Here is an 11398-nt window from a genome sequence, read left to right as displayed (position 1 = left end):
CAGCACTGTGTTAGGCAAACAAAACTCTAGCTGTAGGGAATCCATGCTGTCTTCTGATATCCAGGCAGCTGCACTAATGTGCACATACGCATGCACACATAATTAAAACAATGTTTTGGTTTTTTTTAAGATAACAGTCTCTGTCCATTTCTCTTCTGAAAATTAACGTTCTTCACAAGGTGTTTTACTAACTTGTTTACTAACACTAACATAGAAGAAATGAGTAGTGGTCAGGGTGGTCATTGTGGAAATGTTCTCTACCAAGCATTCCTTCCTTTGAGCTCTCAGCTCCCTGCTCCTGCCTGCCTTTATTGGTTCACACATTTTCTGGAAGGTTCACTGCTTTTTACGGTGTCTACAGCTTCAGCACTAAAAAGAAAAGGGCTTAGACTGGCACGTGAACATGGGTCATTCATAATGGAGGTAATTTTTAAATGTTTTTAATTCTTTGATTATACATGAATATAATGACCATATCTCCCTATTCTTTCCTTTTATCTCCCATTTCCTCTAGACTCCTTCCCTATATATTTTGTTTTTGGGTTTTTTTTAAGAGATGATATGCTCTTAAAAGATGAAAGTTCTCTGATAGAAATATACTTGAGCATTGAGGGAGGCTGGTTCTATATTAGTGTTTTTTTTTTCATCTTAAAAAAATTAATATTAGAATGAGTCCTTGTCTCTAAATACATAGCCCAGCTTCAAAATATTAAAATAATTGGCAAATTTTTAAATCAATCTACGTTCTGTTCAAATACAAATGTTAGCTACCGTATTTCATCTTAATTCTATATTTTTAATAGATTTAAATATATATTTGCATAATAACACTCTTAAACAGTTTTGCTGGGAGGATGATTCAGTGGCTAAAAGCACTTACTGCAGCAACTGAGTTGTCATGCTTGTTTTGGTAGACCTCACCTACCTCAAATAACTAAAAGTCTGATGTTTAGTCTAAACTTGTCTCAAAACTTGGATTATTATATATACGGGACCCACCCAGGATGACACATTGACATCTGACTGGCCTTTGCCCTCCATGTGTTTTGCTTTTTGGTTAAGGAACCTTCATGTCTTTTAATTAACTTATTTTTGGCTGTTTTTCATGACTTGTTGCCCTGGGAGATGGTTGTTAACTAAGTGGCTGTTCTGCCTTTGACAGTTGAGAGTGTGTATCCTCTTTTTTTTTTTCGAGACAGGGTTTCCCTGTAGCTTTGGTGCCTATCCCGGAACTAGCTCTTGTAGACCAGGCTGGCCTTGAACTCCCAGAGATCCGCCGGCCTCTGCCTTCCGAGTGCTGGGATTAAAGGCGTGCGCCACCACCGCCCAGGGAGTGTGTATCCTCTTGAGCCGCATGTGGCCTCCTCACTCTTAGAGCACAAGAATAGCAGGACAGAGGCTTCTCCCCTGCTGGACTTGGTCTTCATACATTTCCTTCAGCCATAGAAAGTCCTGCAAGGTGTCACTGTTTTTGTTTTAAGCCATTGAATTGTTTTAATGAAATAGCTTTGTTTTTAGACAAATTCTTACTCTATCTCAAGCTACCTCAAAATCCTTAGGGTGATCCTCCTGCCTCGATCACTATGGGGCCAGAGCTAGTATGTCTAGATCTTTAAGAGATTTAAATGTTTCATTTTGGAGACAGGATGTATAGTCCAGGCCAACCTTGAATTTGCTATGTAACCATAAATATCTTCTGTCCCACCTCCCAAGTGTGGGGTCACAGGCCTGCATCCCCACCATCCTAGCAAGGAGTCTTAGTTAATCCAGAGAGTTAGGGTTTGCTTTGTCTAAGTTTGTATTTCTAGTGTGGTTTGCTTCCTGCCCTGAGTTGGGCATTAACATTTCTCTTTATTGTAGCTGTGATAACAATGAAATCTTTTAGCTTTTGTGTTTCTGGGAGTTTTCAACACCCCCTTATGTGACAGTTTCATTAACCCTTGCTGGCCTTGAAGCTTTTAACTATGGTCTTCCCGCCTCAGCCTCCTGAGTACCAGGATTACAGGTCTGTGTCACTCATTGTTGCTGTACATTCAGGCTAGGGCTAGAGTTGTGTTGGTGAAAATGGAAGGTTCTCTACCTTCCATTGTACTGTGGCCAGGAAACCTGTTATTTTGTTCCTTTGCATGTTTTTTTTTCTTTTTTTCTAATTGCTTTTAAGTTTGTTTCTCTTTACTATCAGCTCAAGTAACCTTTGACGTGCTTGTGTGGTTGTCTTCATTGCATAGCCCACCAATGCCCTTGAGCCAGAGGGTGTGAGGTCCTCTTTTCTAGTGTGCTCTGCCTTTTTTTCTTGAGACAGAATGTCACCAAACCTGAACCTAGTCTGACCTAGTCAGCAAGCCCCAGTAATCTTGTTTCTGCCCCCACAGTGCTATAGTTAGACCTGGCTTTTTATGTGGGTGTTGGGAACTCTTTATTAACTCAGGTCCCCATGCTTGCAAAGAGCAAGAACTCTTTTCCACCCTAGCCCCCATCTAGGTTTATATGTACGAGTGTTTTGCTTGTATATGTGTCTGCCCATGAAGGCCAGAAGAGCATCGGATCCCCTAGAACTGGAGTTACAAATGGTCATGAACCACCATGTGTGTGTTAGGAATTGAACCCAGATTCTCTGCAAGAACAGCAAGTGTTCTTTTTCTTTTTAAGTTTACTATTCATTTCTTTGAGTTTTTCATGACAAGGTTTCTCTGTTCTGGAACTCTGTAGACCAGACTGACCTCAACTCAGATCTGCCTGCCTCTGCCTCCCAAGTGCTGGGATTAAAGGTTTATTTTTATGTATATGGGTATTTTATCTGTGTCTTTGTCTGTATCATATGCTTACAGTGCCCAAGGAGGCCAGAAGAGGGTGTTAGATTCCCCCAAAACTGGAGTTACAGATGTTTGTGAGCCACACTGGATGCTGGGAATCAAACCTGGATTCTCAAAGAGCAACAAGTATGCTCAACTGCTGAACCATCTCTCTCAGCCCAGTGTTGTAGTTGTGTGTGTGTCTAAAATATCAAATTTTCATCTACTAGAATTTTTTTTTAATCTTTTCAAAAAATAGCTATTGGGCTAGAGAAATGCCTCAACAGTTATGAGTACTGACTACTTTCCCAGAGGTCCTGAGTTCAATTCCCAGCAACCATATGGTGGCTCACAACCATCCATAAATAGGATCTGATTCCTTCTGGTGTGTGTAAAGACAGGTCACTCATATACATAAAATAAATTTTAAAAAAAAGTAGCTATCATGGCTACTTTATTTAGTTCTTTGAGCCTGAGGAATACAGTCCTCACTTTAATATCTTTGTTCACTGATTCTCTTGTCCCTGCCATTTCTGGGTTTCTCTTTTATTCATCTTCTCTGCTGTATGGTCTGGTAGTTTCTTGCTGTACCTTATTCACGATGTTGCTCAAGGATGCAGGGCTGTGTATTTCCAGGTACCTCCTCCCAAAGTTTAAGTTCTAAGGTAAGAAACAATTACATGATGAGATTAGTCTGAATGTGCTTATGTTCCTTCACACTACGGTCGTTACATGCTTGCTTGAATCAATTTGATCTTTTCAGGTTTTGGTTTTAAGCTTTTAAACAAGACCTAGCTCAGTGCTTAGCTTATGGCTAGTTTGCCCCCACCATCAAAAACCATTTGAGTGCTCAGTGACATCTGCTCTATCTGGTTTTCTGAACTGGTGGGCAGGAAGACCCCCTGGCCTGTAGGATTTGTTTGCATTTAGAATTCCGATCATACTGGTCTGTTAGCCTACTCTACTCTCTGGGAGCCTAGATCTCCAGCCCTCTCCCCTGCAGCTCTGAACTGCCCTGCCCTCTTAGACTACCACAGCCACTCAGCTCTTCTACTCTAGGCCAGCCCTGGCTGAGGCCTTCTTGCGCTGTGCCCTGGGAAGTCTCCAGAGTCCTTGAGTTCCCTGTTACCTATCTCCCAAAGGTCACCATCCTTTTGTTGCTGATGTCCGGTGCCTTGCAATGTGCCATGTAGTTTTACTGACTTTGAACAGAGTAAAGCCAGATGGTCCCCATTAGTACCTGCTTTTTTGAAAGGCTGAAAACTGAAGGTCTGAAGGCTAAGTAGCTTGCTTCAGTTGTACTGCCAGCTGGTCGACCAGGACTAGAGTCACTGAGTGAAGACCTGGTGGCTTCTTCAGTGACAATCTCACCATGTAATTGTCTCTTAAAACCTTAGAACTTAAACTTTAGGAGGAGGTACCTGGAAATACACAGCCCTGCATCCTTGAGCAACATTGTGAACACATTCAGACCCTTTGGTTATCCGAGTTAGCCATGAGTATCAGCTGGGGCAAGTTAGTTCACATTTCTGTTCCAATTATAATGCACAGAGGGGTATGGCTAGGTGGCCCATATCTCCCTGCTCTTAGTGTAGAATCGTAGTACTCCCTGGTGAGTAGGCACAGTTACTCCTTCAGCTCCCTGTACAGAATTCAAAGTGGGAGGCAGCAAGACAGCTCGCAATTCATGGGTCCCATGCTCCCCTGGCATGCATAACCCAGAGATGAGAGAAGAGCAAATACCAGATCTTCACAACTGTGAAGTTGGGTCACAGCTGTTGAGTCATGGTGCCATTCTTGCTTCTAACCCTAGGTTCTTAGACCCATGTGTTCTTATCAAGAACACAGCATCACAGAGAGGTACCCTGACTAATCATGTACCACATCCCTGAATTATTTCACTAGTGCCTTCAAAGGCAGTTCAGTATTTCAATGCTGGCTCCTTCAGGATGCAGTACTAGCCAGTGAGGTCATGATCATGGACTCACCCCACTTCTTTGGCTAATAAGTTGATTACATGATTGAGTGTGTTGTATGAGATTTCATACCTGTGGGTTACCTATTATGTAAACATCATGCAGGCGGCTGAGACTCTGTAAATAGGAAAGAAGCCCACACCTGGAAAGACAGACCCTCTGGCTCTTCCTTCACTGAGAGAGTCCAAAGTAATCCAGGTGGCCAGGTGGTCTCTGAAAAGTGCCATGCAGGGGTAAGAGTGTTATCACTGACAAGTTGTATGATAGGTTGGGTGCAGATCTGCCCTCTTTACTGCACTTAGTGGGCTCTGACTAATACGTTTGATCAATGGAGGTCTCCAACAGGAGACAGAGTATTTCTTCTTCTAGCTCCTTCCTCCACCAAGCCATGGTTCACAAAGGCTGTGTCCACAGGCAAAGGTCACAGCTCCTGCTGAGCAGACTTCTTACAGTACCTGACTTTCCACAGACTGCCCAGCAGGCTTCTCCTCTCACCCCTTTAGCTAGGGATAAAAATGGTTTCCCACTACTGGGAGCCTTGAGAGTGCTCACCCCACCCCCTGGTGGCTTCCCTCATTGCCACTGTGAAGCCTGTCTACAGTCAAGCTGGCTTTTATCACCTGTTCTGAGGGTGCCGCCTTTTACTTCTAAAACCCTAACTGACAACAAGTAACTGAGTGTTTTCTTTCTTGCTTTTCCAATTGAGAATTGCAGACAGTAAACTGATTTTTCTCTTACTTTACTTACTAAGTGTTTATTGAGTGTGGACTATGGGCCAGATAGTGTTCTGTAAGAAGATAGTGGCGCATGAAACAAGGGGATACAGTTAACAGGTAACTTGGGACAGCTGTCCCCATCCCAATTAATCATGAAGGGAACTGAGAATGAGCCCCTTAGATTGGGCAGCCTGGGATGGGCTCTGGAAACCTTGACTTCAATCAAGATTAGCAGCTTGCCCTTCACAGTCTGAGAGGAAGCTAATCCACATAGCCGACAAGAATAAAGGCCCGGGGAGCAATGAGTTTGGCCTGTTCAATCTACAGAAGCTTCTAGAACGGCAGTACCCATTCATACTGACACTGATAGGAAGTGGGGAATTACCTTTTAGAGAGAATTGAGTTAACTTGTAATACAGTGTTGGCCTCTTTTCAGACTTCAGTAGACTGTCAGGTTTGCTTAGCAAGTGGTTTTCAGACTATTGGGCACACGCTCAATTTTCTCACTGGGCCAAAACTGTATAATCACTACCAGGAACTCACTTTACCTGAAGCCACAGCTGGGAAGTTGTGGGGAATTGCACCCTTGCTTCAGTTCAGTGGGTCTTGAGGGCAGGGAGCTTTTCCCTCTGAGTTAAGCCGGGAGTACGAGTGTTGCTGGGGTTTTCAACGGACTTAATAAATGCAGAATGGATAACGTAGCCACAGGAATTAACAGACAACCAGAAGACTCAGGGAGGGAAGTTCATAACTGACTGTCCTCAGATGTACAGGTATCACAGGAGTTAGTGCAACAGTTACTTGAAATCTATTTGAGGTAAAATATGTCTTGGGGAGGAGGGCAACAGCTAAAAAAACCTGGGTTCCAACTTCAGCCTCTCTGGTCACCCCTGTAAGTAAATGCCTTCGTGTAACCGTAGTTAACTCAATATGCTGCATTTCAGATTTTGGTTTGGTCCAAGTTTTGCCCTGCAGAATTCAAGTTCAAAAAGTTTAGGACTCCTTTCTCTTTTATCTTCGTCTGCTTTCGGAACTAAACGCTCCCTCTGGGTCAGCTCCCTCCAAAGTATGACCATTTCTGTCTAGTGCCCATGCCTGACATTATAGTGAGAGCAATGGCTGTAAGAAGTGTCTGCTTTCCCCCGTTTCTTCCCTCCTTTTCCCTTATTATTCTTATTTCTCCTTCCTTCCTCTTTCCTCCTTCATCTTCTCCAGAGCTCTCATCCTTTTCTTCCTCTATTCCTCTCTGGTTCTCTACCAAGTCTCTTTACCCACGCGCAGGGGCCGCTTTCGGCCACCAAGCGGCGCTCAGCGACCGTCTAAGACTGACTTCTAACTTTCCCACAGGGTTCCAAGTTTTGGTTTGCAAGTGTCAGAAAGGTCAATCTGCAAGTTTGGGGATTGCTCCTGGGACACAAACCGCGCCGCAGCCTCAGGAGGGCTGCGGGAGAGCCGAGACCAGACACGTCTGGCCCCTCGGGTGGAAGCGGCCAGGCACCGGGACGCGCTCGCCAAGACCGGTGTGGCGAGGACCCGGAGCCGCGGAGCCGGTGAGCGCCGGGGGCCCCCGCCCTCCCCGACCGGCCGCTCCTCCCCTGGGTGGGTCCCCGCGCCTTTTCTGGCGGGGTCTATTTGCATAGAGAGAACTGCCCGCAGTGGCCGCTGCGTTGGAGCGGGCGACGAGGGGGGCGTGCGCGATCCGAGGCCACTGGGACGCCGATCCCCGCAGCCGCCGACCTGAAGTCGCCTCCAGCCGCAGCGCCGACACAGAGCCGGCAGGTCACCATGGGCGCAGAAGAGCGCCCAGCGGGCGGGGGAGGCGCGCAGGACCCCGGCGCGGGCTGCGGGGCCCGAGTGCTGGGCGCGCTGTGCTTGCTGCTGTCGGTGGGCTCGGCCGCTGCCTGCCTGCTGCTGGGCGCCCAGGCAGCCGCATTGCACGACCGAGTGGCGGCGCTGGAGCAGGAGCGCGAGATGTTACGACGTGCGGGGCCGTCTGGAGCCATGACCTCCTGGGCCGAAACGCACCTGGAGCGCCTGCTGCGGGAGGTGAGACGAACGATGGCCGGCCGGGGGATGTACCGCTATGCGCCGGAGTGGGTGGGGGAGCGTGGAGGCGCGGGGGCGGCGTGATCGTCACCCCTAGGAATGGGGCTCACCCAATGGATTGCACGGGGGTCGCTGGTCCTGCTCTCCAGCTCCGGTGCCGGTGCCGGGACTTGCATCTGTAGGAAAAATAATCCAAAGGGCCCATTTAGGGGACACGCAGGAACGGGGGTAAGGTAAGACCTTGGAATAACAGTCCTGAGCGCAGCGGTTCTACTGAAGTGTGCTCTCAGACCCACTGTCTCCCGCCTGATCCCAGCGCCCGAGACTCTAAGGAGGCTCTTGTGTCCCCACGCCTAGTTGGCCTGTAACAGCCCAGACCCATCAAAGCTCGGGCCAGCCCTCCCTCGGTGCCCGGGAAGGTTTGGCTGGGAGCGACTCAAGCTTGGAAGTGCTGTTCTTAAGCTGACCGGATGAAAACCTCGCATCTGCACAGCTAGGACACAGCTGAGCTGCCAATGAGTACATTGGTCTCCTGCGATCTCCACAGCGCACTCCAACGCATCTTAAATTTGCTTTCTGAGGGTTAAGACTGCTGTTGTCAGCCGGGCTTGGTGGCTCATCTGTAAAACCAGAGCTTGGCAGGCTAGGAGCTGACTTAAGCTATATAGTTAAGATCCAGGTCCAGCCTGGGCTACAGAATAAGACGTAAAACAACAGCAGTGGAACATGAGTGGCACATGCCTTTAATCCCAGTACTTTGGAGGCAGAGGCAGGTGAGTATCTGTGAGTTTGAGGCCAGCCTGCATGGGGCAGCTAGAGCTATATAGTGAGACCCTGTCTCGAAAAATAATGATAATAATAATAGTAAAAAAGATGGTCACTTTACACTCGGGCCTCTGAGCCTGGGCATCTGGTATGTTGGGCAGAAGCTCGACCTTTCATGCAGCAAGCCTCTTTCCTGTGAACTATGGCAGACACCAGCATACTAGCCAGTGTTTTTCTTGGTTCTGTTTCCTTTGTGGGAATGCTTATCCTCCTCCTGGGTGTGGTGGCTGTCCCAGATCTGAGGTAGGGATGTTGGAAGGGGTTTACTCCCAAGCACTGTAGAAAGTGAACCTTGCTTCATGGTAGAAGAAGCAGGAAGGCAGGTGAGCTATCTACCACCCATTCCTAAGCTGAATCCATCTGTGATCTTTGTTACTCTACTGGACTGGACTGGGGGTGTAGCTCAGTGGTGGAGGCTTGCTTAGCACGTTCAAGGTCTTGGGTTGCACCCCTGGAATCAGATACATATATTGAGCTGGTTACCCGAGGTGGGGTAAATTTGGGGTTTCAGAAGGAGTGGAAGAACTATAGACTTAACCTTCTGTTCCCCACAGTTCCTTCTCAGTCACTTTAATAAGGCAATATTACATCTGCTCAGTTCTGGGCAAAATTGCTGCTTCCTGAATGATTTCCTCTTTCCCTTCTTGAAAGTGCCTGCAGAAGGCAGAGCCCTGCCAGCAACTTACGGCAGTAGTTTCATAATTGCCACCATTATCCTCTGTCAACCCCCTAGAGACCTGGGTGTTGAACTGTTTTGTGGAGGGCCAGTAACTTTCTACCTGTGAATACCCCAACCATGCTGTCCTTTCTTTTTCTTTTTCTTTTTTCTTTTTCTTTTTTTCTTTTTCAAGACAGAGTTTCTTTGTGTAACCCTGGCTGTCCTGGAACTCACTCTGTAGACCAGGCTGGCCTCGAACTCACAGAGATCCTCCTGCCTCTGCCTCCCTGAGTGCTGCAATTAAAGGCATGCACCATCACTGCCTGGCTCATGCTGTCCTTTCTAATGAGAAGAATAAACCACAAACTGTGACAAGGAAACCAGAAATTTCTGGAAGACCTTGTACGAGGAGCTCACAGGTTTTGTCCAAACTAATAGGGATGGATTTGTGAGGAAGCACACACACACACACACACACACACACACACACACACACACACAGGAGTGTTGATATCTTGTGGGTGGGGATGGACCTGGGACCTTGCACAAACTAGACACTCTACCGCTGAACAAGGCCTCTAGCCCAGATGTTGGCTCTTCAGTCCCATGGTCTCCTTCTGTTTCTCCTATCCTTTCTCTGTCTTCTTCATCCTTCTCTTCCTTCCTCTCCCTTCTCTTTTCCCCATTCTTTTCTTCTTCCTCCTCGTCCTTTTGTTTCCCCCTTTCCCTCTTGCTATCACCCTTACTTCTCTTTTTTATGAAATATTTATTTTTTGAGATAGAGTCTTGCCTGGGAATCACTGATCTCAAATTTGCAGGGATCCTCTTGCCTCTGTCTCCAGAGTGCTGAAATTACAGGCATGCACCACCATGCTAAGCCTCATACTTTTTTTTTCCCTCACTAAGGCAGGGTCTTTCTTGTTATGTAGCCCTGGCCTTGAACTCAATGCTGGCTTCCTACCTTGAATTTTAAAGGGATAGGGAAAAAAAAATTCAGGCCCTGAGATACCCAGCCCTACCCACTGAGAACTGCTGTACTCTTCAACACGTGATGCCGCGGCTGTGTATCCATGTTCTGAAGCACTGCAGTGCTGAGCCAGAGAAGACCCAGAACCAACACTTCAAGGTGGTTTGTCTGCTGGGGGTGTCTCTGTCCCTAGTGACAAGGCCTCACTCTCCCTGGGTACCATGTGATTCCTGCTGCTTGTTAAATGTTTCTGAGCCAGGCAGTGGTGGCACAAACCTTTAATCCCAGCACTCGGTAGGCAGAGACAGGCGGATCTCTGTGAGTTCAAGGCCAGCCTGGACTACAACACGAGTTCCAGGACAGGAACCAAAGCTACACAGAGAAATCCTAGCTCGAAAAAAAAAACCAAAACAAAACAAAAAAGTTTCTGGACGGGAAATACACACACTGATCATGATGGGAGACCTGCAGGAGGCACTTTCTGGGAAGACCACAGTTAGCTTGACCTCGATGCGCATATAGGTTTTCTGATCATGAGGTAAGGAGGATAAATACTTATCCAACTGAACATCTCTTAGGGAAAGGATGCTTGGATTCAGCATGTTTCCTAGCTTGCTTTGCTCCCTGAGAAGCCCCTTTTTAAGTCACTGCTGAAGTAACTATGTATATACAAGTGCCTGCCAAAAGTCGTGTGTAGAGGATCCGAATCAGAAATTATGTCCAAATTTTAAAAAAGAAATTCTTGCCAACCACACACAAGTTTAATGTCAGGGGGAATAATAAAATGAGTCAACAAAAGCCACTGTTTATAGGGGACCCACTGTCCCTGTTCCCTTGGGAACAGAACCATGACATCAGTTTTTCTGGAGCTGGCTGATGGGCCTGATAACGTAGCTACAGAGGGAATATTCATGTTCTGTCGTGATTATCGAAAGACCCTTCCTGCAGTACATATGGGAAAGAAAGGACTTTCAGAATATCAAAACAAAATCTCTAAGCAAGAGCCATTAAAGGCAGTATCTTTAGTAGGATCTAAAAATATTCATGCAAAACCAAACATCTCTTCTGCTTTGAAAGTGCCTTAAGGAACTGCCCAATTAATCACCAGCCCAGCAATTACTCTCCGGCTACAGTGTTGCAGAAGCTGAGAAGCCAGGATGCATAGCTTTCATACTGCAGTGAAGAGCTTAGTGCCAAGGATTAAAGCAATACTTGGTTGTGTTCAGAGGCCCTTTCCAGCCTAGAGTGGATTTATTGTTGGCCCTTGGCCTTCTATTGTCCGGACCAGTTTGGAAACAAGGAAATCCCAGAGAGCTGGAGAAAACTCTCCTCTTTTCTGTCTACTTTCCTTCTTACGTGTATTGGCTGTGTTACTCTCATATCCGGAATCTAGGGTGGCTTTCTCAGTCTCTCTGGTA

The 11398-nt window shown here is 46.8% G+C and overlaps 1 protein-coding gene across 4 annotated transcripts in view; it reads left to right on the top strand.

Annotated features, from left to right (window-relative positions):
* The first annotated feature begins 6863 nt into the window (after window positions 1-6863).
* Window positions 6864-11398, top strand: part of Col23a1 (collagen type XXIII alpha 1 chain) — a 283660-nt gene continuing 279125 nt past the window's right edge. For all 4 annotated transcript variants that reach the window (XM_041665485.1, XM_041665487.1, XM_041665488.1 and 1 more), the window contains exon 1: window positions 6864-7530. In XM_041665485.1, coding sequence (XP_041521419.1) covers window positions 7270-7530 — 261 coding nt within the window. In that variant the 5' untranslated portion in view covers window positions 6864-7269. The remainder of the gene's footprint in view (window positions 7531-11398) is intronic.

The sequence above is a fragment of the Microtus oregoni genome, unplaced genomic scaffold (genome assembly GCF_018167655.1).
Source record: "Microtus oregoni isolate MIOR12 unplaced genomic scaffold, Mior012 000015F_ref0000493, whole genome shotgun sequence".
NCBI classification, from domain to species: domain Eukaryota; kingdom Metazoa; phylum Chordata; class Mammalia; order Rodentia; family Cricetidae; genus Microtus; species Microtus oregoni.
The sequence above is the reverse complement of the archived record's forward strand: the minus strand, read 5'-3'. Positions and strand labels throughout refer to the sequence as shown.